This window comes from Cervus canadensis, chromosome 20, assembly GCF_019320065.1.
Source record: "Cervus canadensis isolate Bull #8, Minnesota chromosome 20, ASM1932006v1, whole genome shotgun sequence".
Taxonomy (NCBI): domain Eukaryota; kingdom Metazoa; phylum Chordata; class Mammalia; order Artiodactyla; family Cervidae; genus Cervus; species Cervus canadensis.
Window position 1 is genome coordinate 45,206,802 of NC_057405.1, and position 27,413 is coordinate 45,234,214.

Genomic DNA, 27,413 nt, shown 5'->3' on the forward strand with positions numbered 1-27,413 from the left:
AAATTCCCTGCTGTTGGATATTTGCTAATTTCTTGTCTTAGTTTAATTCTCCCCAGAACAGGAGATTTGGGGGGATGCTTACAGTAAAGTAATTGCCTTTTTTATCCATAAGACAGTTAAATAAAAACTAGCCTAAATCTAGAAAGAAAAAGTACAGCTGTTGTACATTTTTACAAAATTGTATGGACAGAGGATTAAAGTCTAGACAGTGTGGAATAATAGGAAACTCTGAATAAAAAATTGCTTTGATTTTTGGTGCCACAGAATGGAATCCAGTACTTAAGAACTAGAAAGGAATTAACTTCATGGAAAAGAATTTGAGGTAAGAAATAGAATAGTAATGACTACATATACAAATGAATGGTAATGATAATCCTAAAAAAATCCTAAAAAGTTACTTAGATACACTGTCTTTCTTTTTCATTCCTGAGAATACTGCATTCCTATGTTGCAGAATATGCCCAGAATTCTCATACATCTCCCCACTCGGTTCTAGCTGATAGTGGAGATCCAGGGACTATATTTGAGAGTCACTGCCTTAGAAAATCTCACCATTGGTTGATTTAAGGACCTTTAAGTGAAAGTCAAGGTCCTAAGGCTCAGAGATCCTCCTAGGGTGAAGTCTTTTTGTTCTTTATGAGTTCTAGGAAAAGAATATCCTGATTCTTTCGGGATAGAAAAATCAAATGTAGGAAAGTGAAAAGAATGAATCCCAAATAAAATCTATATGTAAGGTGGTCTTTAACTGGTTTTGATTTTGCTTTTTAAAAGATTTTTTTAGATACCAATGTAGAAATGTAAGAGTTGAAGGTTGAAATCAACTATTTATTTTCTTATTTTCATTCTTTCCTGGTTATTGCGTGGCCAAGGTTAGTGATGTGAAAGATGCTTAGGTGTTTTTTACGGTCAAGCTAGATTTGAGTCTTGTTTACCAGCTGTGTGATCTTGGGCAAATTGCTTAAACTCTGATTTCCAGTTTCCTTAACTATTAAAAAAGGAGAGAGAGAGAGAGAATGATGATAAGAATTACAATGATGCATGGTACGTGTACACCTGCCATGTGGTAGGTAAATGCTTGCTTTGCGGTAACTGTGAATATTGTTAGTAAGTTAAACAGGTATTGTAGCAGCAGAAACATTTTTTCCTTACAGCTAACTGCTTAATAACACATCTGCTTCCTTGCCCCAGGAGTGAGGATTGGGTTCAAAGGGCTGTTCTGCCACTGGCTGTTCGGATAGCCATAGAAAGAAAAGCAGCTTTGATGGGCGTTGGTTTTGTTATCTAAATAGTAATCATCATAATCGTAGTCTTTATGTTCTCTAAGATCTCTTTGACCTCCTTCCTTCCAAGGCAAGGGACCACAGGGTAGTATGGAGGTCTTCTGAATATTAATCTGCTAACCTAGGGCTTCCTAGGTTAGAGACGCAAGAGACGCAGGAGACGCAGGTTCTTTCCCTGGGTCGGTAAGATCCCCTGGAGGAGGGCATGGCAACCCACTCCAGTATTCTTGCCTGGAGCATCCGCATGGAGAGAGGATCCTGGCGGGCTGCAGTCCATGGGGTCGCTAAGAGTTGGACACGACTGAAGTGACTTAGCATGCACGCACAGATATCCCAAGATATCCTGCTAAGTTAGTTCATGAATACCACTTATGCCTCTTTGTATCTTTCTTAATGCCAGAAGTTTTGCTCAGCTATTAATAAATAATGAGGTTTTTGATTTGAAACATAAATCATAATGGGAAAACCAGACAGTATATACCTGTTGAAACACATCGTGTACTTCTTGCCATAAACATTTAAGTACCGTTATTCTTCAGTATTTGTAGGGGATGGTTCCAGGCCTTCCCAGCCCCACCCCTGCAGATGCCAGAATCTATGGATGCTAAAGTATCCTATATAAAATGGTGCAGTATTTGCACATAAGCAGTGCACATCTTCCTGTGTATTTTAAATCATTTCTAAGTTAACCTATAATACCTAATACAATGTGAATGCTATATAAATAGTTGCCAGCATGAAGCAAACTAAGTTTTACTTTTTGGAACTTTCTGAAGCTTCCCGCCACCCCCCGCCCCCCCAATATTTTTGATCCACAGTTGGTTGAATCTGTAGATGCAGAATGTGTAGATACAGAGAGCTGACTGTAAATCTGATTAAACCTTTAGGTTTATATTATAAAAATTTATTTCACTTGTTTAATTTTACTTTTTAAATGTGGCTACTGGAAAAATTTAAATTACACATGTGGTTCATATTAAATTTATCTTAGGAAGTACTGATCTAGCCTATCACAGCTTTTCTATTACAGTGAAAACGTGAGATAAAGATTTCTGGGAAAGATCACAATGGATCAAGTTTTAAATTTTAAAACATCTTTTGTAAAAACAGAAGAACTAGAATTACGAAAAAAGAAATCCAGTCATAGCCTCTTAAGCAAAACTAGATGAGGAGAGGGTGTCCTCATAAGCCCCAGAGCATGGGTGGGTTGGGGCAGCAGGACCCACACAAATCATGTGACTGAGCACCTGCGTGGCAGAAGGAATGAATAGCAAGGGGACCCAGACACAGAAGTCACTAACAGAGCTCAAAAGGAGAAGGCGTCCCTTTGGATGGGAAACTTGAGCACCGGGCCTGAGAACAACTGGCAGAACTACCTCCAGGTTGCAGAGGAGTGCAAAACAACCACGGGGACACACGAAGAAGCTGCAGGAAGAAGCTTAGAAAGTACTGGGCTGGACTTGAAGAATCTCAGAAATTTCTAACAAAAACCGCTTTTGAGAAAGAAGGTCCAGTTGTAAAGAAACATTGCTAAAAAATAGAATCCTGTTTGTGCAGGGCAGAAACATGAAGTCTGAAGGGAAGAGAGTTTATATTCAAGTTAGGGATGGAATGCATACATAGGAGTCTGATTTCAAAACAGTGGTTCTGGCCACAGAGGCCATGGTTTTAAACAGTTCACTTTAAGACCAGGGGAGGTAGCTAGGAAAGCTACCCATGCTCGCCTTAAACTCCCACATGCAAGTCTCCTCCTCCCTGACAGGTGCTACATGAAAACCCATTTCATTTCAACATGAGTAACAGAAAAGGATTTTCTGTAAACCCCATATAAATGTACTATATGCAAAAAAAGGTAGAAATGAATAGAATAATGTGACAAGAGACAATGAAAGCATGTTAGAAAAATAAGGCTACAAACCAATTGGAAACTGTAAAATATAAACTAAAGGAAATTAATAATGTTAATTCCTCTATGAATAAACCAGAATGATTCAGAGATAGGAAAACTCAGAAATTAATAAAAAGAATACTTGCAGAACTTTGGGGAAAAATAGGGGAAAATTATTTTAGAATGGAGCCTAATTTGGAAGGAACATAAAAATAGGCAATATAGTAAGTACAGCAAGAGGAAAACAAAAAGAATTTAAGAGGAAATTGCAGATATAAAAGATAGGGAAAGAGTAATTCATGTTAGTATAATTAGAGACCCTGAAGAAGCGTGTGAAAGTTGCTCACTCATGTCCAACTCTTTGTGACCCCATGGGCTATACAGTCCCTGGAATTCTCCAGGCCAGAGTACTGGAGTGGATAGCTGTTTCTTTCTCCAGGGGATCTCCCCAACCCAGGGATCGGACCCAGGTCGCCTGTACTGTAGGCGGATTCTTTACCAACTGTTGCAAGGGAAGCCCTGAAGAAGCATGGGACAAAAACAAATATTTAAAACTTCTGTCAACAAACCCGTAGGAATGTAAAGTGGTCCAGCTTCTGTGGCAGTAATCAAGAAGTTTTCATTAAAACCACAATGAAATGCCACTAGATTCCTCCCAGAATGGCTAAAATTAAGAGGACTGACAATACCAAATGAAGACAAGGTTGTGAAGCTATCAGAGTTATCATACGTGGTAGGCATGTCAGTTGCTGCAGTCATTTGGAAAACTGTTTGGCCTTTTCCACTGAGGTTTAACATAGTCATACTCTGTAACCCAGAAGTTTCCTTCCTAGGTATATACTCATTAGAACTGTATTCCATATAAATCTGTGTAGGGTGTTGCTAGTGTCCCTGTCTTTAACCTCCTTACCTGCAAATATCATGTGACTGAAATGTCATTGAGAGTAAATGTTCCGTGGTTATATGGCATTGATGGTTGCGTAATTCTGTGATTATACTAAAAATCACTGAATTGTACATTTTTAAAAAGTGAATTTTATGTGAATTACATCTCAATAAAGCTGCTATTGAAAACAAAAACAAAATGTCATTGGGAACATGTAGTGATTTCCTGTCAGATTCAGTCTCAGTTTTGGTCTATCAAACAAAGCCATTTGTTGTATCTAGCCTCACTTTCCTCTCCAGTCTTGTCCAGTCTTTCGTGTACAGTCCACTCAGTAGTCTTAATCTTGCTGATAACACCTTCATATTCCAGTAAGTGCTTTCCTATATATGCTTAATAATATGAAAATAATCAAAGCATGGATATTATTCCTATTTTATTTACTTAAAAATTTTATTGAAGTATAGTTGATTTATATCAATTTCAGATTACAGCATAGCAATTTGACATTTTTATAGATTATATACTCCATTTAAAGTTAGAATATTGTGTATATTCCTTGTTGTTGTATATTACATCCTTGTATCTTATTTATTTTATACCTAGTGGATACTATACTATTTTAAAACCAAGGAAACTTGAGACAGAATGATTTATCTGAACTCACAAGGCTCGTATTAGAATATGCTTCAACTTCAAGATACTTAGTGAGCGTCTTTTATATACCAGGCACTAGTCGGTGCAGTTGGGAGACTGAGATCGGCTCCTCTCCTCTGGTCTCTGTACTCAGGGGATTCACCTGTGTTGCTTCTAGTCTTGGTCTGTCCTCGCTGGTCTTCTCATCTCTTGTCTGCTTTACTGCCTCTATTTTGTTCTTGACTAACTTCAAAACCCTTCTAAGCTTTCTTTTCCTCACTAACCTTCTTTAAACCTTCCTTTACTTTGAATTCCTGAGGACCTGACCAATTCTAAATATATCTGTAACTTGCCACATTTTTTTTGGTTGGTTCAAATGCATGTTTATTACCTCAGTTGATAAGAAAGCTTCTCAAGGGCATAAATAAATATCACCTATAATTTAGAAAATATTCTCCACCGTTTTACCTCATTGGGCCAGCATGCTGCTTGGCTTTTGAGATACTTAGTGGTAAAATTTATGTTAAATAGAAAACTAAGGCCTTGCCTTGGTCTTGAATCTACTTGTGAGCTGGAAATATCAAACACACACAAGGGATATATCCTGTGTGCTATTGTAAAACAATGTATCAGTTGTGAAAAATGAAAAACTTCAGATTGAATAGCTAAGTGGTTCTAATGGGTTGTTCTGCTACGCTGTAACAGTTAACTATAGCTTACAGTTAACTCTGGTCTTTGGACCCACTGTAGCCTCAGTAGTTTGTACAGAAGCACCTAAAGCGAGGTGGTGATTAGGCTGATTTGGACTAATATTCACTGAGGTGAAGGCAGCACCACTGATTGGCCTCTCCTGTTGTTCAGTCACTGAAGTTGTGTCCAGCTCATTGCAACCCCATTGACTGCCGCATGCCTGGCTTCCCTGTCCTTCACTATCTCACAGAGTTTCCTCAATCTGTCTATTGAGTCAGTGATGCTATCCAACCATCTCATCCTCTTCCGCCCTTTTCTCCTTTTGCCTTCAATCTTTCCCAGCATCAGGGTCTCTTCTAGTGAGTTGACTGTTAGCATCAGGTGGTCAAAGTGTTGGAGCTTCAGCATCTCCTGTAATGTACTATTAATGTTAGTAAACCACTATAGCACATATTATCTCAATAGAATGATGAATCATCCCATACCTGTGTATTTTCATAAACTTTACAGGTAACAGAAACAGTGAAAAGCCTTCTTAAAGTGAGCAAAGTAAAATGGAACTAGCATTTTGTGTTATTAAGAGATACTGTTTATGGTAGAGTTCTCTTTCCACTCAACTATCTTACTTGTACTGTTGATTTTATGTCAGTTTAGGTGGATATCCTATAGCTTGGTCAGATAGTGGTCTTCTAGTGTTCTCTATTCATTGCAAATAGTCTCTCTCTGTCATTCTTGAATAATATAATCAAATATAAAGAAAACTAAACATACTTAATGTTTTTTATTGTTGCTGTTTTATTTTTTATATTCAGATATAGTTGATTTACAGTGCTGTGTTAATTTCTGCTATTGTTGCTGGTTTTTAAGGCACAGTTGGTGGATCTGAAATCTGAACTGACAGAGACCCAAGCAGAGAAAGTTGTATTGGAGAAAGAAGTACATGATCAACTTTTACAGTTGCACTCTATTCAGCTTCAGCTTCATGCTAAAACTGGCCAAAGTGTTGACTCTGGTACCATTAAGGCAAAATTGGTAAGTAGTTTAGAGAATAACACATACTTATATGTATTTTAGAGGGTGAAAAGAACAGTCTTTAATGAGCCTTTTTAATTATAAAAATTAGTGTGTGCTCCTGGGAAATTTGGAAAATACAGGAAATGTGAAGATCGTCCTAATCATCTTTGATCTCATTACATGGAGACTGTACTGGTCAGTCACAACATCAATAACCAATTGGTACTTAGAATAGAATCTTACTCCTATTTAAAAAGATCTATATAAATATATTTAAAAGATATTTGTGATTGTAACATGTAAACAGTTTTTTTTTGCCTGTCTACTGTATCAGTTAAGATTTAGTTTAGCTACATATAAAACAGATCCCAAGTAACATGAGAATTGTTCTTAAATAGTACATGTTATCAGTCTTTTCTCTCAGTTGAAGAAGCTTTGAGACAGGCAGTCCAGAGCTGGTAGGGCAGCTCCACAGGTACCAGGGATCCAGCTTCCTTTTGTTGTTCTGCTCTGTCATCTTCAGCTCATGGTTTCTGCCTTCAGGATTTCTTCCTTCCTGCATTCCAGGATCTTGCATTCCAAGATCTAAGGGCAAAATGATGCTTCCTAGCTGCGTCCATTTTCTTTAACGACCTTTTCATGAAATCCTCAGCTTTTTGCCAATCGTTTAGCTGTCTCGTTGGCCTTCCCTAGCTGCATGTCAGTCCCTTCATTGGTCACATGACCGCCTCCAGTAAAATCTGAGTTCTTTTAATAAGGAAGAAAATGGAGGAAAACGGAGTTGGGTGTCAGCCAGGGGCACGTTTTTCCTTTTGCTCTTAATACAAGTTTTTTCCCCCGCCACTGAGTGCTTTCTCGTGTTTGCATAATGTTTGTTTTTATAAGTGTTGCGTAATTAACTATTGCCCTCTTAATCAGTGTAGGTTGTTTAAAGAGAATTTTTTTTAAGTCTCATTTTGATTTAACCTCATATGTATTAAGTGTACTATAGGGAACACAGCAATAAAGAAGACATACAGCTTGGGAGAGGGATGAGATAAGATGATGTTGGTGAGGACAGCAATGCAGTTTAAAGTTTTATTCATTTTCAGTTATTTCTGTTTAATTGGTTGATTAGTTTCTGATACTGGTATGTTAGAATTTATTTAAATGAATATTTACATTCTCTTAAAGTACTTTTCAGTTTTGAAATTCTCTAACTATAAATTATTAGTGTTTTATTTAATTGAGATGAATCAGATTCATAACTGCTTCTTTGGAATATTTGATACTAACATTGAGAAACAATGTACATTTTCACTAGAATAGAATTCATGTGACATGTTAACATTAGTTTGGAAACATGGTGCTTTAGTGGAAAGACATTGAACCAAATGTGTTAACCAGTTTGGATAAAACAAAAAAAATCAATCCTGTACGGTTACCATTGCTTATGGATTTGCAAATATATTTATTTTAATGAACTTGACCCAAGTGATACTCAACATATAGGAATTTTCCTTGTAATGATTGTACCACTAAATAAGTTTATTTGTTTGATGTTTTTCTAATTATAAAACTTTTTTCTTATATCTTAAGTCTGTCCCCTCTGTGGAGGAGCTGGTAAGTATACCATTTCTGTTTTGCTTTAATATGTTATGCTGAAGTGTTCTTAGTGCGTTTTTTGCATAGTACATGTTGTCACCTTGTACGTATCTGAAAGTGATGTTAATGATGGTAATTTTTTAATGTGCCAGTACCCAAAAAATTCAGTCAGTAGCCCATTGCTCTTTTCTCACCTCATGTTGTTAAACGATTTTTCTTTTGTGATTTATTGCCATTATTTGTAGAACCCATCAATTTTTGACAACTTCTGAGCTTTGTAATTTGCTCATACCGCTGCTTCAAAAGAACAATTGGTTTTCCTTATGCAGGCCTAGCTCTTTCCTCCTTTCTATTTGAATTTATTCCCAGAGAAGGAATGTGCATGTTCGTTTCTTATTCATCCACTGCATGTGTTATAACTTTTTAGCAGTCTTGAGAATAATTGTGTGGCCTTTGAAACAATTGAATTTTGAAACCCTTTATTAAAATTTACCTTAGAAAATAACAGTATAGATAAATTCTTAATATTTTTCCCACTACCTAAGCCTAATCAGGTTCTAAGTTGTCATATGACTTTTCTTCTTTTGGAAATATAGCATGCGGATATCAGAATATAAAATTAACTTCTTTATTGTTACCCAATGATGAACAGGTTAACTGAAACAAGATTCTTTCCTTTAAATCTAAAAGTGATTAACTTCAGTGTTCTTAGTCCTGTTTTTGCTTGCATCTGTTCATTTCAGGCTAGAGAGTTTGTCCAATTTACTAGGAGTTTAAATCTTTAAAGCAAAGTGGTGACTTAATATGTTTCTCATATTTCATAAATATTGTATAAATAGCTCATTAAAGTGATTGTAAATAGAGAATCCTCAACATAAAATTTACTTAGCCCATAAACAATTCTTGGTCTTCTAGGAACTCTTTTTTTCTGAAACAAAAGCATTAAACTCCATAATGTCATTAAAAAAGACTTTGTTCATGTTGTCCAAACCATGGTTTCTTTTGGAACTGATAACCTGCCCTTTTAGGAAAGAGATTCTGAAATAAATTGAGATTTTAAGAGTTCCAAAGTTGTTGTAAAAGGAGGATTCTAGATTATTAGTTCTTCAAATTAAATTAAAAAAAATCTAAACAACTGTGTTCTAGTTGTTATATTTGTCTTTTTACAGAAGTGGAAAAAACATACTAATCTTCCTTCTTATCACATATATAATGATAAAAGTTTAATCAAGGAAGTGATAAGTATATTCAACATTTGGTAATTGTCATTCATTTTAGGCTATTTTTTTTTTATTGTTTTTAAGATGATGGTACTCACTGCCTTGTATTTGAATATATCATATATTGATGTTTAAATATATTGTATATTGATATGCTATTGTTAAAACGGTAGATCAAAGCAGACATCGAAATTAGTATCAAAACATATTCCATTAATTGTTAAAAGTTTGCTTACATTTGTTTCTCAGTTTATTATTTATAGTAAAAGGGAAATAATTACAGTATTCACTACTCGAACATTAGAAACAATATCCTGTGCCATTCACTCAAGAGAAGCATTCTTCCTGGTGCTGAGGTGGAGCTTTATTTAAATCTCCTAAAGGGGACATGGTGTGGTGAACAGTGTCTTCTGCATGTCATCAGTAAATATAACTATATTTTCACAGGATTTATAGATTCTGTAAATTAACAAATCTGTGAAAGTAGTGCTCTAAGTCAGTAAACACTTCCACCCAAATTTGGGATAGTTCTCTTGATCCAAAAATAACATTTAAATGATCTTTCAGGGCCCTTATCCAACTCTCAGAAGGGTTTATTTAGTCATACTGTGTGTGTGTGTGTGTGTGTGTGTATGTGTGTGTGTGTGTGTGAGTGAGAGAGAGAGAGTTCAAATTTGAATTTGACTGTCTTTTGGCAGGATTTTTACCTTCTGTTTTCCCCTCCGCTTTCCTTTGTACCTACCTGCCTATTCTGTGCTTGGATCCCAAAGGTATTTACATTTGTAACCCTTGATGTATAGGAGTGGGTACACTGTACTTTATACTTTGAAAGTATATTGAAAATTATTTCTCTCACATGTGAGTTGCTGATAAAAGCTTGGTGGCAAAAATCTTAAGGTTATATTCTCTGGTTGACACCTATAAATTCATATATAAGAATTATCTACCAAGTGAAGCAAAGGATAACATCCTTTTTTGAGAGATAAAAATGGATATCTATCCAACCTCATAGTAGGCAAGCCAGGCCAGTATTTTTTCTCAGAAAACAGTTCTTCAGTCACTTTAACATTTGGACAAATGGATGATCCATTCCAGATCCCAAAGTTCAGTGGTAGTCTACATCATGGATATAGTTACCTATAGTTAGTTTTTCCATAAGCTGTATTTTTTATTGAAGTATAGTTGATTTACAGTGTTGTGCTAATTTCTGCTATACCACAAAATGACTCAGTTACACACATGTGTATATTTACTCTTTTATGCTTTTTTCCACTGTGGTTTATCCCAGGAGATTAGATAGAGACCCCTGTGCTGCACAGCAGGACCTTGTTGTTTATTCATTCTAAATGTAACAGCTTGCATCTACTAACGCCAGAGTCCCCATCCCTCCCTCTCCTTCTCCCCTTCCTCTTGGCAACCACAAGTCTGTTCTCTGTATAGATATTTTTAATGTGTAAATATTTTTAATGCAGTTATTACCAGCATTTCTCCATTACCACAAAATGTTTTTTAAAAATTGGAGTATCTGTTCTAATTTAAGCATTGTAAGTTTCTTACAGTGCTCTAAGATAAATTGGCTATAAAATGTTTCTCTTTGTAGCCGAATTTATAGTTTATAGAATTGCTGCATTAAAGTTAATGAAATGTTTGGGCACAGTCACCAGAGTGATTATTTTAGTCTAGTTTTAGAGTCATTTTAGAAAGTAGAGAGTAGATTCAATTATCCATTGAAGCCATTACTATTAGTATGTGATAACATGTGCTTAGAGAAGGCTACTAATCTTAGTATCCTCAGGATCAGGGTGCCTCAAGCTATGTTACCTTACCTCGAAGTGGTTCTAACACCTCTGGTACTAGTTTTGAAAAAAACTGGATCCAAATCATTGTGCTCCATTTTATAGAAATAAAGTGGTAATTTTTATCATATGCTTTCATCGTTGGTATCATAGATTGTGTGCTTTTGTGTCTTTTAAGGCGCATGGTCTAGTGCTAAAGAGTCTTGAAAGTATTTTCATTGCATTTTTTAAAAATTGCAACAGGAGAGAGAGCTTGAAGCAAACAAAAAAGAGAAAATGAAAGAAGCTCAACTTGAAGCTGAAGTGAAGTTATTGAGGAAAGAGAATGAAGCCCTTCGCAGACATATAGCTGTTCTCCAGGCTGAAGTTTATGGGGCAAGACTGGCTGCCAAGTATTTGGATAAGGAACTAGCAGGAAGGTGTGTGGAAAATGGGTACCATCTTACCCTTGTGCTCTTAGGTGACCAAGTACATAGTTAAAGAGTATCTTATCTCTTTCGGTAAACAATATATTAATCTTTATATAAGAGTGATTTTATGGTTGATTATAGCTTACTGTTGTTAACTTCATAGCATTACATATTACAGATTTAATTCACTTCAGTTCAGTTCAGTTCAGTCGCTCAGTCATGTCCGACTCTTTGCGACCCCATGAATCGCAGCACGCCAGGCCTCCCGTCCGTCACCAACTCCCGGAATTTACCGAAACTCATGTCCATTGAGTCGGTGATGCCATCCAGCCATCTCATTCTCTGTCGTCCCCTTCTCCCCCTGCCCCAATCCTTCCCAGCATCAGGGTCTTTCCCAGTGAGTCAGCTCTTCACATGAGGTGGCCAATGTATTGAAATTTCAGCTTCGGCATCAGACCTTCCAATGAACACCCAGGACTGATCTCCTTTAGGATGGACTGGTTGGATCTCCTTGCAGTCCAAGGGACTCTCAAGAGTCTTCACCGACACCACAGTTCAAAAGCATCAATTCTTCGGCACTCAGCTTTCTTCACAGTCCAACTCTCACATCCATACATGACTACTGAAAAAACCATAGCCTTGACTAAACAGACCTTTGTTGGCAAAGTAATGCCTCTGCTTTTTAATATGCTGTCTAGGTTGGTCATAACTTTACTTCCAAGGAGTAAGCGTCTTTTAATTTCATGGCTGCAAACACCATCTGCAGTGATTTTGGAGCCCAAAAAAGTAAAGTCTGACACTGTTTCCCCATCTATTTGCCATGAAGTGATGGGACCAGATGCCATGATCTTAGTTTTCTGAATGTTGAGCTTTAAGCCAACTTTTTCACTCTCCTCTTTCACTTTAGTTCCTCTTCACTTTCCACCATAAGGGTGGTGGTGTCTGCATGTCTGAGGTTATTGATATTTCTCCTGGCAATCTTGATTCCAGCTTGTGCTTCATCCAGCCTGACATTTTACATGATGTACTCTGTATAGAAGTTAAATAAGCAGGGTGACACTATACAGACTTGACAGACTCCTTTTCCTATTTGGAACCAGTCTGTTTTTCCATGTCCAGTTCTAACTGTTGCTTCCTGACCTGCATACAGGTTTCTCAAGAGGCAGGTCAGGTGGTCTGGTATGCCCATCTCTTTCAGAATTTTACACAGTTTATAATGATCCACACAGTCAAAGGCTTTGGCATAGTCAATAAAGCAGAAATAGATGTTTTTCTGGAACTCTTGCTTTTTTGATGATCCAGTGGATGTTGGCAATTTGATCTCTGATTCATCTGCCTTTTCTAAAACCAGCTTGAACATCCGAAAGTTCATGGTTCACGTATTGCTGAAGCCTGGCTAGGAGAATTTTAAGCATTACTTTACCTAGCGTGTGAGATGAATGCAATTGTGCAGTAGTTTGAGCATTCTTTGGCCTTGCCTTTCTTTGGGATTGGAATGAAAACTGACCTTTTCCAGTCCTGTGGCCACTGCTGAGTTTTCCAAATTTGCTGGCATATTGAGTGCAGCACTTTCACAGCATCATCTTTCAGGATTTGAAATAGCTCAACTGGAATTCCGTCACCTCCACTAGCTTTGTTTGTAGTGATGTTTCCTAATGCCCACTTCACTTCACATTCCAGGATGTCTGGCTCTAGGTGAGTGATCACACCATTGTGATTATCTGGGTCATGAAAATCTTTTTTGTATAGTTCTTCTGTGTATTCTTGCCACCTCTTCTTAATATCTCCTGCTTCTGTTAGGTCCATACCATTTTTGTCCTTTATTGAGCCCATCTTTGCATGAAATGTTCCCTTGGTATCTCTGATTTTCTTGAAGAGATCTCCAGTCTTTCCCATTCTATTGTTTTCCTCTACTTCTTTGTATTGATCACTGAGGAAGGCTTTCTCATCTCTCCGTGCTATCCTTTGGAACTCTGCATTCAAATGGGAATATCTTTCCTTTTCTCCTTTGCTTTTTGCTTCTCTTCTTTTCACAGCTATTTGCAAGCCCTCCTCAGACAGCCGTTTTGCTTTTTTGCATTTCTTTTCCATGGGGATGGTTGAAATCCCTGTCTCCTGTACAGTGTCATGAACCACCGTCCATAGTTCATCAGGCACTCTGTCTATCAGATCTAGTCCCTTAAATCTGTTTCTCACTTCCATACTAAATAAGTGTTTCCGGTTGACATACACACTGCTAGTAAATTACTGTGAAATGCTTACAACTCTTAGAGCTATACTTTCACCATTTCCTGTCTTCACACCATAACGGATGATGTTCCCATGTACAGCAGGACTTTCATAGGAATTCTTTCTGTAACCATTGAAACCCAGTCTTTCTTGTCCCTCAAAAACATATTGGAATGACAGTGATTTTATCATAATATAGAGTTCTGCTTTCATTAACTTTTATGGTAAATTATTCACAAACTCTGGTGATTCACTATTACTAAATAATTTTCTGCTTGTTGGTTTAATGTATTAAGACCTGATGTGGAGCAAATAAAAATAATTTACATTATCTCAAAGTGCACATTCCTAATAATCTTACCACATTTTTTTTTTAATTTTACCACATTTAAAAAAGTAATCATTTTGTAAAAAGAAACTGTCATTGGAAAAACTGTTTTGTACGGTTAGCCTCATCTGAAAACTAGTATGACTGCATGTAAGACATGAAACATGTTGACATTAGTCTCCTAAATTGTTTCTAAGATGTATATGAATTAGGTATGTGACTAAAGAAGGTCATAGTCATTCTTTTTTTTAAACTAGTTTTCCCTTGAAGACACCTGTCTTTTTCAGAATTTTCTTGTCTTTATAAATCTGAGAGACATCGGGAAATTCCTGAGTATTAGTTTCATTACTAAATTAAATTGATGTGAAAGCTACTTGTGTCCAGTAATTCTTCTGAATTCTTTATATATATGTGTGTGTGTGTGTGTATAAAATGAAAAACTAACTGAATTAATTCTTTTCCCAAATGAAGAGTCCAACAAATACAGCTACTTGGACGAGATATGAAGGGACCTGCTCATGATAAGCTTTGGAACCAGCTGGAAGCTGAAATACATTTGCATCGTCACAAAACCGTTATCAGAGCCTGCCGAGGACGCAATGACCTGAAGCGACCGATGCATGCTCCCCCGGGCCACGTGTGTTTGCTGCTGTTTCTCTTTCAGTCTTGCCTTTCTTTAATCACAAGTCCTTTGCATTTTTAAGAATTCTAGTAGAATTTCAAACCTTTCTTTAAAAGTGAAAGTGGGATTAAACTTATTTTAAAATAGATACATATTTAAGGTTTCAGCAGCCCATATAGCTCCTACGCCAATACCCCAAAAATGGTATTTCTGAAGACACTGAACTATTGATAGCAGACGAATGTTGCTTCAGCTCATATTTCAGAATTTTCCTGGATCGCGATTAGGCCTGTTTACAGAAGTTCTAAGCTTAGCAGAGTGTGTGTGATCCTATTGATAAGTTGGCAAATATCTGGGGGTAGTTCTTTATAAGGAGACTCTTGGTAACTAGCTTTATATATTGTTTCCAAGCTGACATTTATACCTGTTTGCTTTTGGATTAAGATGGAATTTGAGCTCTGTGTCCAGTTGTCTGCTTCTGTAGCCACCACTATACAGGAGCTTTTCTTTCTACCTATATAAAAATTTATTAAATTTCACTGCAACAGCAGCCTGATGGTACAAGCCTTAATATAATAAAATCATATCTAACTCCTGTCCAATGGATCGCATATTTTAGTATCAGGTAAATCCTGGTGTCGAATAGTAAAATTATTTGTTGCCTTTGAGAAGATTATTGTAAGAAGAATTGGCATGTGTGTGGCGACCATGGGAGAGGAGTGGTGAGTGCAGTAAGCACTCATGTCGTTGTCTTCTTTGGGTTCTCTTGGTTCCCATTAACTTCTAGGCAGTGGCCAGATGATAAATGTTATCTTATACTAAGTAAAGTCACTTGAATCTTAACCTGATGGTCGGGATTTTCAAATAAAATGGTGGACTTAATAAGATTTAGCATTTGTTTGACAGTTGCTTTGGATAGTGAGGAGGATATATTAGAAGAGGGACTAATTGAAATCAGGGAAATTACATTTAGAAAGATAATAAGGAGAAAGGGATCAGAGGAAGAACAGGTTTGAGAGAATTAGAATCAAAAGGAGTGAGTGACTAACTGCTTTTGGTTAAGTAGGTGAGTAAGAAGGAAAGTCTGGGTTTTGGTTTGGGCAATCGAGTGAGATGATGGCATGTATTGATAAACCAAATATAGGAAAAGGAAGGTTTTGATAGAAAGATGATATCAGTTTTAGACATATAGCGATTGAGGTGCCAGTGGGACAGCCAGGTTATATCCAATTATATATATGACTCTAGAATTCTAGAGAGAACTCTTGAGTTCAGGATTACTAGGTAAATCGTCTTTTGAAACCATGGAATTGATTAAGTCACCCAGGAAAAGTATGTAGAAAGTAAAAAGCTGGACGGAAACCATTAAGGAGTGAGGGAAGGAAATTAATCACCAAAGACAGAAGCCTGAGATAGAGCTGTCAGATATGGGCCTCCTAGGAAAGTAGTGTGATGGACGCCAAAGAAAAGAGGTTTCAAGAAGGGGATTGTGAACAGTGTCAACTTCTGCAGGGTTCGAAAGGGCAGTGACTAAAAAGTATACATTGGAAGCAGCCACATTGGTTACCAGTGACTGCAGAGAAGACAGCTTCGGTGGAGCAGGTGGAGTAGAACCCCAGTTACAGGTTGGAGTCCTGGATATGGGAAGCAAGGAAGTAACTACAGTGAGGATTAACTTTGTGTAAAGGTTCAGGAAAGATGGAGCGTGGACAGAAGGTAACCAAGATTGTGGATGGTTTAAGGGTTTTTATATGTTTTGTGTTTGTACGTGGTCTGTGTTTTATAGCTTGGTGAGGCTTGACATTTTTTCATTTTAGCGAAGGAGCTTGTAGAGATAGGGAAAAAGTAAAGGTACCAGAGAAAGAATTATTAATGGAGCAAGGTCCTTTAGTTAAGAGGTAGATTCCACAGCTCAAAGAAATGAAAAAGTAGTTAATGACCAGTTGACATTTTGTTTTTCAGTTCTATAATTCAGTTGAAATGGATATAGATCTTAAAGCTATTTTCCAGTGAAGATAAAGTTACCTCCTTGTATTTCTTAAAGGTATTGTTTATCAGTTCATGGCAGTAGTTTCTTTTGTAATGTCATATAGAAGTATTAAAGAAATTAACAAGAGGGTGAGAAAATCATGTACATTCACTATATTAATAGAACCACTATTTCTGCTTTCCCATGTTATCTGTTAATTATGTTCTTAACATTATACTGTGTATCCATTACAGGAAACCAATAAACATTTCTAAAAGCAAGTTATTCTATATGGTATATAGTTTAAGTACTACTAATTTTTCTTCTTTTTTTTTCTCTAACAAGGATCAAGACTCTTTAAAGAAAAGCCAAGGTGTTGGTCCAATTAGAAAAGTTCTCCTCCTCAAGGAAGATCATGAAGGCCTTGGCATTTCAATTACAGTAAGAAGTAGTGCTTCCAGTCTCCTCTTCGCTACACTTCTCTAGTATAATCACACTCCTTTGTTGAACATCATTGGGAAATAAAGTATTCTGAATATATTTTCTAAATAACTAAACTTATCCCCATGGGTAATAGCACATTTGTGTAAACTTTTTTTTTTTTTGGTATGTAAATCTTCCTAGTAACTGTTAAGTATTACTTTAAAGTACTTTTTAAGTAATCATTGTTTATCATTTTCACTATGACTCAGATCATAGTTCTGCACCACATCCTGTGATGCCTATAGGGGCCTTTGGGATTGGATACAACTGTTTTCTTCTGTGTTAAATGACCTGATTGTATTGTTCTTTTCCCTAGAGTATTTGCTGTCTTTCTCTTGTCTCATTTCTTGGCTCTGAGATTTCACTGGCTCTTGGGTCCAAGTATTCTTCTTTTTTAATGTTGATTCCTTTACAAACGGTTGTCTTGGACAACCTTCTTGAGAGCAATCTGTTTTAAAATACGTACAACTAGAGCATTTTGTTCAGTGGTTTGTTCCAAATCAATGAATAAGCTGGCTTTTTATACTTAGGCACTGCAGAAGTTTATTTACTTTCTGGTATTATTTACTGTAGAAATGTTTCTTGTAATAAAAAGTTTATCTAATAGATATCTATTGAATATTCCTACCTTTTTGAGTATACTTCCCTCAAAGAGCACAAGTTTAGTAAGAGAAATAAGACACACATAGAATTATGATTACAGGCTAGAAAGTGAAAGGTACCAAATGCTGTATTTCATTAATTTCTGCATTGCATATTTTTTCACATTTTAACATCTGTGAAATTCAGATTCATCTTACAGTTATTTTTGTGGAACATAAAATAATGGGTTTTTTCTTATGGTTCATTGGGACTTAGGTTTGATAAAATCTGATAGTACTATGGGCTACTAATACATAAAATATTTATGTTTAAGAGAGTTAAGCCAATTGTTCTTTTGGTTTTTCAGGGTTTTTTTTTTTTCTGTAATGCATTTTAAAAAGCACATATATGTTATTAATCATTTTACTTAGAGGTAACTCTTTGATATTTATGATAGTTTGATTTACCATTACCTAAGTAGCAAATAGGATATCACTCAGCATTTATAGAGATAGTATAGGTGCTTATTGAAATGTTTTTAGAAAAATATTTTATCAGAATAGTGTGCAACTATGTAGAGGTAAACTAGTTTGCTGCTTTTTTTTTTTTTTTTTTGACTAGGGTGGAAAGGAACATGGTGTTCCAATCCTCATTTCTGAAATCCATCCGGGGCAACCTGCTGATAGATGTGGAGGGCTGCACGTTGGAGATGCTATTCTGGCTGTTAATGGAGTTAACCTACGGGACACAAAGCATAAAGAAGCTGTAACCATTCTTTCCCAGCAGGTCAGTTCCCTTTATATAGTTAAAATTGGATCTCTCAGTTGTTTCTTTTTGAGCCTATTGAATAGATGATACTTCCCTAGGAGGGTTCTCAGGTAGTAAAGTGTTTATCTATAGATACTAGTTTCCTTTGACTTGGCCCTTTTGTAGAAGACATTCAGCCAGATTTACTGAAAAAGATTTTGATTGCTCTTCTTCACAGCTGTATAGCTTTGAGCAAGTTACTTAAGTCCTTAGTGCTGCAATGTCCTCATCTGAGAACTGGAAGGATTAAGTTTGTTAATACATACAAAGTGTTCAGAACAGGACTTGGTTCTTGGAAAGCAAAACATCATTAATGACTAAAACACTATATAGATATGAAGTATTATAGAAAAAACAATGCTAGAAGTGGATTGATTTTACAGTCGTAAATGTTAGAAGTCAAGGATCATTAGAAATCTTTTAACCAACCCTCTTATTTAAAATGAGTAAAATAAAGTTCTTAGAAATTAGATTGCTCAAGGTTGCAGAACAAATAGATTAAAGAATTGAGATTCATATCCAGGAGTCATATTTGTTATCCATAAAAATTAAGATGTAAAAAATGTTTTGTTTTTTCTTTCAAGAATAGATTTGAGGGCATTAGAGAGGTGTTGGTTAGTACATTGAGATGTTCATTGGATCATCAGCAGAGTATGCCAGAGCAGACTTGAATTTCAGAGTTGAAAATGAATTTATAGCTCATTTAGTTCAATTCTACTTGATGCATAAATAACTACAGTATCACTAAATGAATGTGTGTGTGTTGTGTGTTCAGTTGTGTTTGACTCTTTGCGACCCCATGGACCCACCAGACTCCTCTGACCATGGAATTTTCCAGGCAAGAATACTGGAGTGGGTTGCCAGTTCCTATGCCAGGGTATCTTCCCGACCCAGGGATTGAACCCACATCTCTTGCATCTCCTGCATTGGCAGGGGGATTCATTACTACTGTGCCATCTGGGAAATAATTGTATTCTGTATTAAAGGGAGGACTTGTTGGTGATAATGCAGTCCATTTCACTGTTTTAGACTGCTGATTTTCAGAAAGCTTTTCCTCATATTAAACCTAAAATCTGTTTCTTCATGACAGCTACCCACAGACCTGATTCTGTCATCTAAAGAACTTTACTGAAGACCACTACAATGTGGGAGACCCAGGTTCGATCCTTGGGTTGGAAAGATCCCCTGGAGAAGGAAATGGCTACCCACTCCAGGATTCTTGCCTGGAGAATTCCATGGACAGTACAGTCCATGGGGTCGTATAGAGTTGGACATGACTGAGCGACTAACACACTGCATTTACCGACTCCCCAAAGTGTTATTTTTAAAGCAGTATCTGATGAGGGAGACTTAAAAATGCAGCACTCGTTTCTTTAAGTTGGTGTTTTCTCAGTCCAACTTGGCTGTCATCCTGTAGCATAAGAGTGGGATGAATGACTGCTGAGGTAAAGGGGACATAAAGAGGCAGTTCATGAGCTGCAGTTCATGAGCTACAAAATTTTATAGAAATGCTGAACACATGTAAAGTTCTAAAGGATAACCTTAAACTGCTGGGAAAGAGGAGCACCAAAGAGACTTAGTGAGTAGCAATTCAAAACAAAACAAAACGGCATGCTTTCTTTTGAGCAAAGGCAGGCCATAATTTTCAGAGAATTGCAAACACTGGTTTTGTGTGTAGTGATTGTAGTCTCTTATTAAGTGACAATTATAGCTCGGAATTTTTTTTAACATAAAATAATCTATAACTTTTTACTTGAACATGAAGTTATTATTAAAGAATAAAATATAAATATTACACATTTAGTCTAGTATAGGAGAAAGAGCAAGGACTTTGGAGTCAATTTCTGTTTTTCTATTTTACTTGTTTGTCTTATTGAGAGTTATCAGCCCTCTCCAGGACTGACTCAGGTTTCTCATTCATGTATGGGGACTACAATAGAGTTGTTCTGAGAATTAAAGGATATAATTTTGAACAATAAACACAGTAATTGCTATTATTACTCAACAGAGTACGTTGACCAACAACTGTGTCTGCTCTCAGTGACAGTTAAGGAAACGCTCAAGACCTATTGAGTAAGAAACAAGAAATCATTGTGTAGAGGTTTCTTGAATTAGTCAAAGAAAAGTTTGTGTGGTGCCCTTAGGTGCAACTTTAATATCTGACTATTAGATAGATTTTCTGAATTGCTGCTATGTAAAGTATAAAATGACAAAATGACTTTTAAACTGAACACTTTGTTCCAAAATTCTGTAAATTGAATAATCATCCTTTTTTGTTTTAGGTCTTTTGGGGAAAATATTTTGATCAGGAGAAAGATCTGTAATACTGAAAGGAAATTACGTGTACCTCTTGAGAGTCTAAAATTTCACTGTTTATTGTCTTGAAAGGAGCTACATCTGAGGCCCAACTGTTGCTTCTCACCTCAAAGAATTTGGAAATCTTTTAAAGTTACAGTAACTTGGTTTTTGCATTTTCTTTTCCCCATTTTAGAGAGGAGAGATTGAATTTGAAGTAGTTTACGTGGCTCCTGAAGTGGATTCTGATGATGAAAATGTAGAGTATGAAGATGAGAGTGGACATCGTTACCGATTATACCTTGATGAGTTAGAGGGAAGTAGTAATCCTGGTGCTAGTTGTAAAGACACAAGTGGGGAAGTCAAAATGTTACAAGGTAAAAATCACCATGAAAGTTATAATTAATGTATTTACTATCAATAAACTTAAAAAATATACAAGACTTAGATGTTCTTTGTAACACTGTTTTAATGATGGGGAAACCAGCATTAACAGAGTGGATAGCTTTCCCTTGCTAAATTATAGTTTTATTATACACCAGTAATTATGCCAATATTTTATTTACATGTCAGTTCTTCTAGATTCACCTTGGACAAATATATGAGCAGTTACTAAACTACAGCTAATCCTCGAAATATAAATAAAATTCAAGTTTTCTAGACAGAAACAAAGGCCAACATGCCTTTTAAAGTAGATACAGCTTAACATCTTGCTGTTTTAATGCACATTGTTCTTTCATAATGGAGTGATTTTACAGGCTGAATTTGAATAAGTAATTAGACTGTTATCTCCTCATTTTTATTGGAATCAGGATATGTAGTCTTGAGGATTTGGGGTTTAGTTCCTTTGCTGTCATCTATACATATTTTAAAGAACAATTCTAGCACTTTTATATGGAGCACTGGTGCTTAAATTGTGATCCATAGATCTGTAGGGGACCCTGAGACCTTTCAGGGAGTTCTGAGATCCAAACTTTTCATACTAATTAATACTAAGGCATTGTTTGTCTTGTGTTGATACTTATTGATGGTACAAAATCAATGGTGGTAAAACTATTGGTGCCTTAGTATGAGTCAAGGCAAATAGCACTGCTTTACTAGTGATCACTGTGTTCTTCCTTGTCATCTGCTCAGAATAAAAAAGAAGAAAATGCCAGTTTCTTAAGAATATCCTCTATAAAATAGTAAAAGTTACTCATTTTATTAAAAGTTGAGTACATGACTTTTTAATTATTCTTTGTGATGAAATGGGAAGTATGCATGGCATTGAGTTTATATGCTGAACTAAGATGCTCGTCTTGAGGAAAAGTACTTAAGTGATTAATTTGCTAGTTGAATTAGCCATTCTTTTCATGGATGACAATTTTTACTTGAAAGAATGACAAATTATGGTTGTTCAGACTATCTGGCAGCCGTTTTCCTTAAAATGAACAAGGTGGATCCATCCCTTCAAGAACAATTGACAGTATTTATTGCCAGTGATAAAATGTGAGCTTTCAAGTGGAAATCAGAATTTTGTAAAACACATATCAACCACCATGAGCTTGACAGCTTCCTAACCTTTAAAGAGCTTTTCTAATATCCACATGAATAGTGGATATTCATGAGTATGATTTTTTTGATATAGTAAAATGAAATGTGTCAGCTTTTACAATTATTACATAACTCAGGGATCTAAGACTTTTTAAATGACCAGCGTGTGATATTACTGAATCCTGCGTGGGTGAAAGAGCCATTCAAAAGTGCAAGATAGACAAATGATTTTAATGCATCAGAGTGTGAAAGTTCATTGATATGGTTTTAGATTCTATATTGTAAAATTTGGTATAATATCAAAGAAGAATATTGACAGTTATTTGAAAAGGCTAAGTTACTCTTCCTTCTTCATAGTTATACGTCTATGTGAAATGAACTTTCTTCACATGCTTCTGATTGAGTGAAAGCAGATATGAGAATCTAGCAGTCATCTGTAAAGCCAGACATTAAAGATACTTGCAAAATTGTAAAACTGTGACACTCTCTGACTAAGTTTTTTGGAAATTAGAATTATTTTCACTAAACAGATATTTATGTTAATGTTTATGGAGTTTATTACCATTTTTAACAAGGTAATTTTTTTTTTAGATTTCTCAGTTTTAATCACTAATATGGTAAACATCAGTACGTCACTTACTGTTAATAACCCACATGAAAAGAGGCTCTTTGCAGTTCTCAGTTCTTAAGAGTGTAAAGGCATCCTGAAATCAAAAAATGTGAGAACTTGTGGCATAGAGAGTTACAGTAGACTGATGAGCTCTTGTCCTTTGGTAAGCCTGTGTGTTGTAAAGTATCTACAAAGACAGCAGTCGCATTTGGTCTCCCTGTGCATCTTGAACAAAACCATTATGTCAGTATGTCAAAACCTTGCACTACTGAGCTTCTTTTCTTTTGATTTTGTTGTCTTTTACCTTTTCTTCTGTTGTTTTTTTTTTTTTTTTGTCAGGATTCGAAGGCTTATCCCTTCCTTTTTGCAGCTGAGGCTTTTTTAAAAGGTTTCCCTGTCACCTAGATAAATTGCAAACCATTTAAAATGTGACCCAAATAACCAAACATGTATACTCTTAGGATACATTACTATTAACTGATCACAAATCACAAGAAATGTATCCATTGCTTATCTTTTTAGCATGTATCCATGTTTCATAGCTCACTAAGCAGATTTCATAGTCAACTTTCATTTATTTGCAAGCCTATTATCTGTTTTGTAGATTAACCAGAATTAGTTTTAAATTTTATCTGGACGTTGTCTTACCAACAGGTTAGATTTAGTAAATAAACTAGTATGTGCCTCAGTGAGCTGAAGTTAAATAATTTGAAAGCAAAATGTGAAAGAAAAATATACAGTTCCGTAGGCATTTGTGTTAAGTAGAACTGATTGAATTTTGCAGTTGTGTGTATCAATTCTGAATTTCATGAATAATTTGGTAGGAAATTTTATATAATTTTTAGGTAGGTCCAATAGATAATATTAAAAACATCTGTACAGTGTTTGAGATCTGCTATAAGAAAGCATTCCTTTGTCAGAAATTGCTGTCTTGATTAATCTAGGGCCCCATTATTTGCTTCTTATTACTATTATTAGTTACAGTGGACTTTCCTTTGTTATTGCTCAATAGAAGTATGATTTTTTTTAGTTAGGAAGTATCTACTTATTTTCTCTTTCAGGATTTAATAAGAAGGCAGTTACTGATGGACACGAAAATGGAGACCTAGGAGCTTCAAGTGAAACTCCTCTAGAAGACAGTGCTTCTAAATTAGATGATCTACACAGTCTGTATCATAAAAAGTCTTATTAAATTGACTGTATCTTCAGACAAGATTGTTAATCAGACTATTCTGAATTTGGGGCACTAGGGAAGATGGTGACAAAGCCTATACAAGATTTAAGGAGGCTGTTTATTGCCTAAATGAAAGGCGGGTACCTCAGGGCTTCATGTGAACAATTCTAAATGCATAAAACTCCCTGTTTTCTGTGGTATACCATAATTAGCTATTGCATGAAAAGCAATTTTGATTTTCTTCAAATTATAAAGTACCAAAGCATGTGTTTCCCAAAAGGATAGTGTTAGGCTCTTAAGTACCAAATGAAGCACTACTGTTTTATTTGATTCCTTTTCCGTTTAGTAGAAGGAAGTGCTAACTGGATTTGTTTTTTTTTTAAGGAATAGCCTTTAAATATAAGAGAATAAATGAATTCATATTGTATGTTCCAGAATGTTAAGTGTGATGTTTCAAAGGACAGAACTTGACTCAGTGAATTGCAGAAATATAGGCTTGACTTAAATTTGTTTTTTAACTGAATGGTTTTAGTGTTTTTTAAAAATTTAATGTGCTTCCTGATGTCTAAATCAGTTCTTAATGATCATTTATTATAATGAGTTTGCTTTTCAATGTTATTCATGCAGTACAGAATAGTTTTCTTTAAGCAATCCTGTATCAATCAATGCTGCACTAGAAATAGTTTCAGTTATTGTACTTTTCAGGTTTTTTAAAAGAAATGCCGATGAGTGTGAAATATCTGTTCTCAATTATGTTGATTTGTCTGCGTGGTATTGGAGCATTACGTTATTGTTTAGTCACAAATGCTTTTTTTCTGGAATCCACAAAAGACAGTTTTATACATTTTGAGTTGTTCATAATGTTTGTATTGTGATAGTCCTAGCACTTAAAGGTACATTTTTTTTCTGGCAGTAAAAGCTCAAATTTATTACTATGTCAATGAGATACATTTAATTCAAACAGCAGTTTTCTCTCAAAGCATTGATAACTAACTGATTTGCCAATAATCTATAAATCTGAGGCACTGGTGGTGGGCAGGATAAAGTGAACACGTTTTGATATGATAATTTTTTTGGTTGGCTTTTCAGTGTTAAGTTTGACTAAAGTGCTTTTCATATGCAAACTCAATTTGCTACTTCTCTTATCCCAGGAATGAGCTCGGAGTGCCTGCTCTCTTACGTGCTGTTCCGCAGGCCACTGTACCCTGCAAGGAAAAGTGAAAAACATTGCATTTGAAGAGATGATAGTTTTGCCAATATCATTGTTTTAAAGAATACACATTTAGGGGAATATAAGTTGGGAGAAGGCTTTTAGAGTATTACCAGTATCTCATTTCTAATATTCAGATGTTATGTGATACAAAACACATTCTCTTGTCTTTCCTAGATGCACTATATGTTTGTTCATAGGTAAATCTATAAAATGTATATACTTTATTTGGTGGTTTTGCTATTTATAAATTTTATGTTTCAACTGTTACTCTTTTATGGTTTGTTTTGGTAGTTTTGTTGATCTGTATATCACCATGTTAATTTGTAATAGGAAATGCACTTCGTAGTATATGTGGTTACTGATACTAAAATACCTTTTAGCATAATGTTGCCTCTGAGCAAAAACTAGTATTTAGTTGTACAACTGAATAAGGAAGCCACATGTTATTGTTTGCTCCTGACAGGCTAGGACTCTTAAAAGAAAAATGTTTCCTCCTTATGCGTTCCCCCTACTCTATCTAGCACATACCCCCATGCATGAAATGAGATCTATAAACTGGATTTTAACCAGTGTATTCATTCAGTCAAAAAAAAATTTCCATTGCCACATATCTGAAAGCTTTTTTGTTGTGACTTGAAACTATGTTATTCTTATCTTTTTAAAACACCATCTAGGATGGGATGGCCTTGGCAGTTTTTCAGAGAGTATCTTTTATCTACTAAGGCTGAATCCTTAGGAAATATTAACCAAAGCCTTTTGATTTTCAAGAACTAATATGTCTATAAAGAGTTTCTTTAAGAGCCTTGAGTTGGCATTTCTATGAGGACGCTGTGTAATGTAAAGGATTGTATGAGATGGTTATGATAGAAACTCCCTTCTTGGGCTGATAAGCAAAATGAAAAGTGTTCCAGTTAGTTTAAAATTACAGAGGTCAGTTCCCATTTCATTCCTGCTTCACCTTGGTTTGCAGCCCATGTGAGAGCACTGTTGCTCAGGGATTACTATGAGATTCCCATCTGGTGTTTAGAAAGTACTTGGTTAAAAGTTCCTTTTAGAATATATGGTCTTTGGGAGATGAACTGAGAATTACAGACTCTTTCCAAAGGTCTAAATGAGAAGCAGTTTTTATGTTTTCAGATTTGTAGGAAAGGAACTTATTTCCAGGACAAAACCAGATAAGGAGAGAACTGTTGCAAAGCCATTACAATTAAAAAGGAAAAAAGGAAAGTATACAGGTGCACACACAAACAGAATAGCTGAGAAAAAATTTCAAGAGTATGAGGGTTGTATGTATGTGTGTATATATTAACTTCTGCAGTTCTAAGTGTCTGTGACTTTGATGGCAAAGAGCGTTTGGGTTGTGAGACTTTAAAATAGATTGAAAAGAGATGAAAATTTTGAGATCCTTGGTAATATAAACAAATGGTTTTTGCTGACTTAACAGTTGTCAAAAGTTAGCTCAGCGTTTCTTTGGTGCTGGTTCCATCCCCCCCTCCCCCCACTGTAGACGTTGTTTTCATGTTTAGAAACAAAATATATTGATTCATGTGTAAGTTGCATATTTCTGATGTCCTTATTATGTAATGCGCTATCCCAGCTACCCAGTTTTCCATGTAGGGTTGGCCTCAAATCTATAGGATTTTTGACAAATGTATCATATCTAGTTGCGTTGAGTTTTAGTATTTTTTTATTAGCCTGTAAATAACGATGGCATCTCTCCTATAATAAAATGGTATTAATCTCATTTAAAAATAAACATTTTACAAGTCTTTCATGTTAAAGCTTTTCTTTATTTCCAGCAGCTTCTGTCATTTGTATCAGTGAGTCGTGAAGTCCATGGTTGAGACTTCCACGCTCCCAATGCAGGGGGCTCGGTTAGATCCCTGGCCTGGGATATAGGGTCTCTCATGCTGCACAGTGCAGCAAAAAGAAAAAGCAAATTGATAGCCAATGTTGTCTTTGAGGATAACATTGATAAAAATTAGACAGTGAAGGATTTCCCTTGCGGTCCAGGTGTTAAGTCTCCACACTTCCCATGCAGGGCATGAGGGTTCAATCCCTGCTTGGCGATCTAAGAGCCCACGTGCCATTCAGTGTGACCAAAAAATAATAATAATAAAATTGTTTGTTATTAGATACTGTGTAAGAGGATGTTCATCCATTTTAT

The 27,413-nt window shown here is 35.8% G+C and overlaps 1 protein-coding gene across 2 annotated transcripts in view; it reads left to right on the forward strand.

Moving 5' to 3' along the window:
• GOPC (golgi associated PDZ and coiled-coil motif containing) overlaps positions 1 to 27,015 on the forward strand; it is a 40,363-nt gene extending 13,348 nt beyond the window's left edge. Inside the window, exons 2-9 of one of the 2 annotated variants that reach the window (XM_043439068.1) lie at positions 6,245 to 6,409; positions 7,970 to 7,993; positions 11,235 to 11,410; positions 14,430 to 14,595; positions 16,895 to 16,990; positions 18,236 to 18,400; positions 20,913 to 21,093; positions 23,921 to 27,015. In XM_043439068.1, coding sequence (XP_043295003.1) covers positions 6,245 to 6,409; positions 7,970 to 7,993; positions 11,235 to 11,410; positions 14,430 to 14,595; positions 16,895 to 16,990; positions 18,236 to 18,400; positions 20,913 to 21,093; positions 23,921 to 24,051 — 1,104 coding nt within the window. In that variant the 3' untranslated portion in view covers positions 24,052 to 27,015. The remainder of the gene's footprint in view (positions 1 to 6,244; positions 6,410 to 7,969; positions 7,994 to 11,234; positions 11,411 to 14,429; positions 14,596 to 16,894; positions 16,991 to 18,235; positions 18,401 to 20,912; positions 21,094 to 23,920) is intronic. The other variant, XM_043439069.1, reaches the window with a different exon arrangement.
• Positions 27,016 to 27,413: the final 398 nt, after the last annotated feature.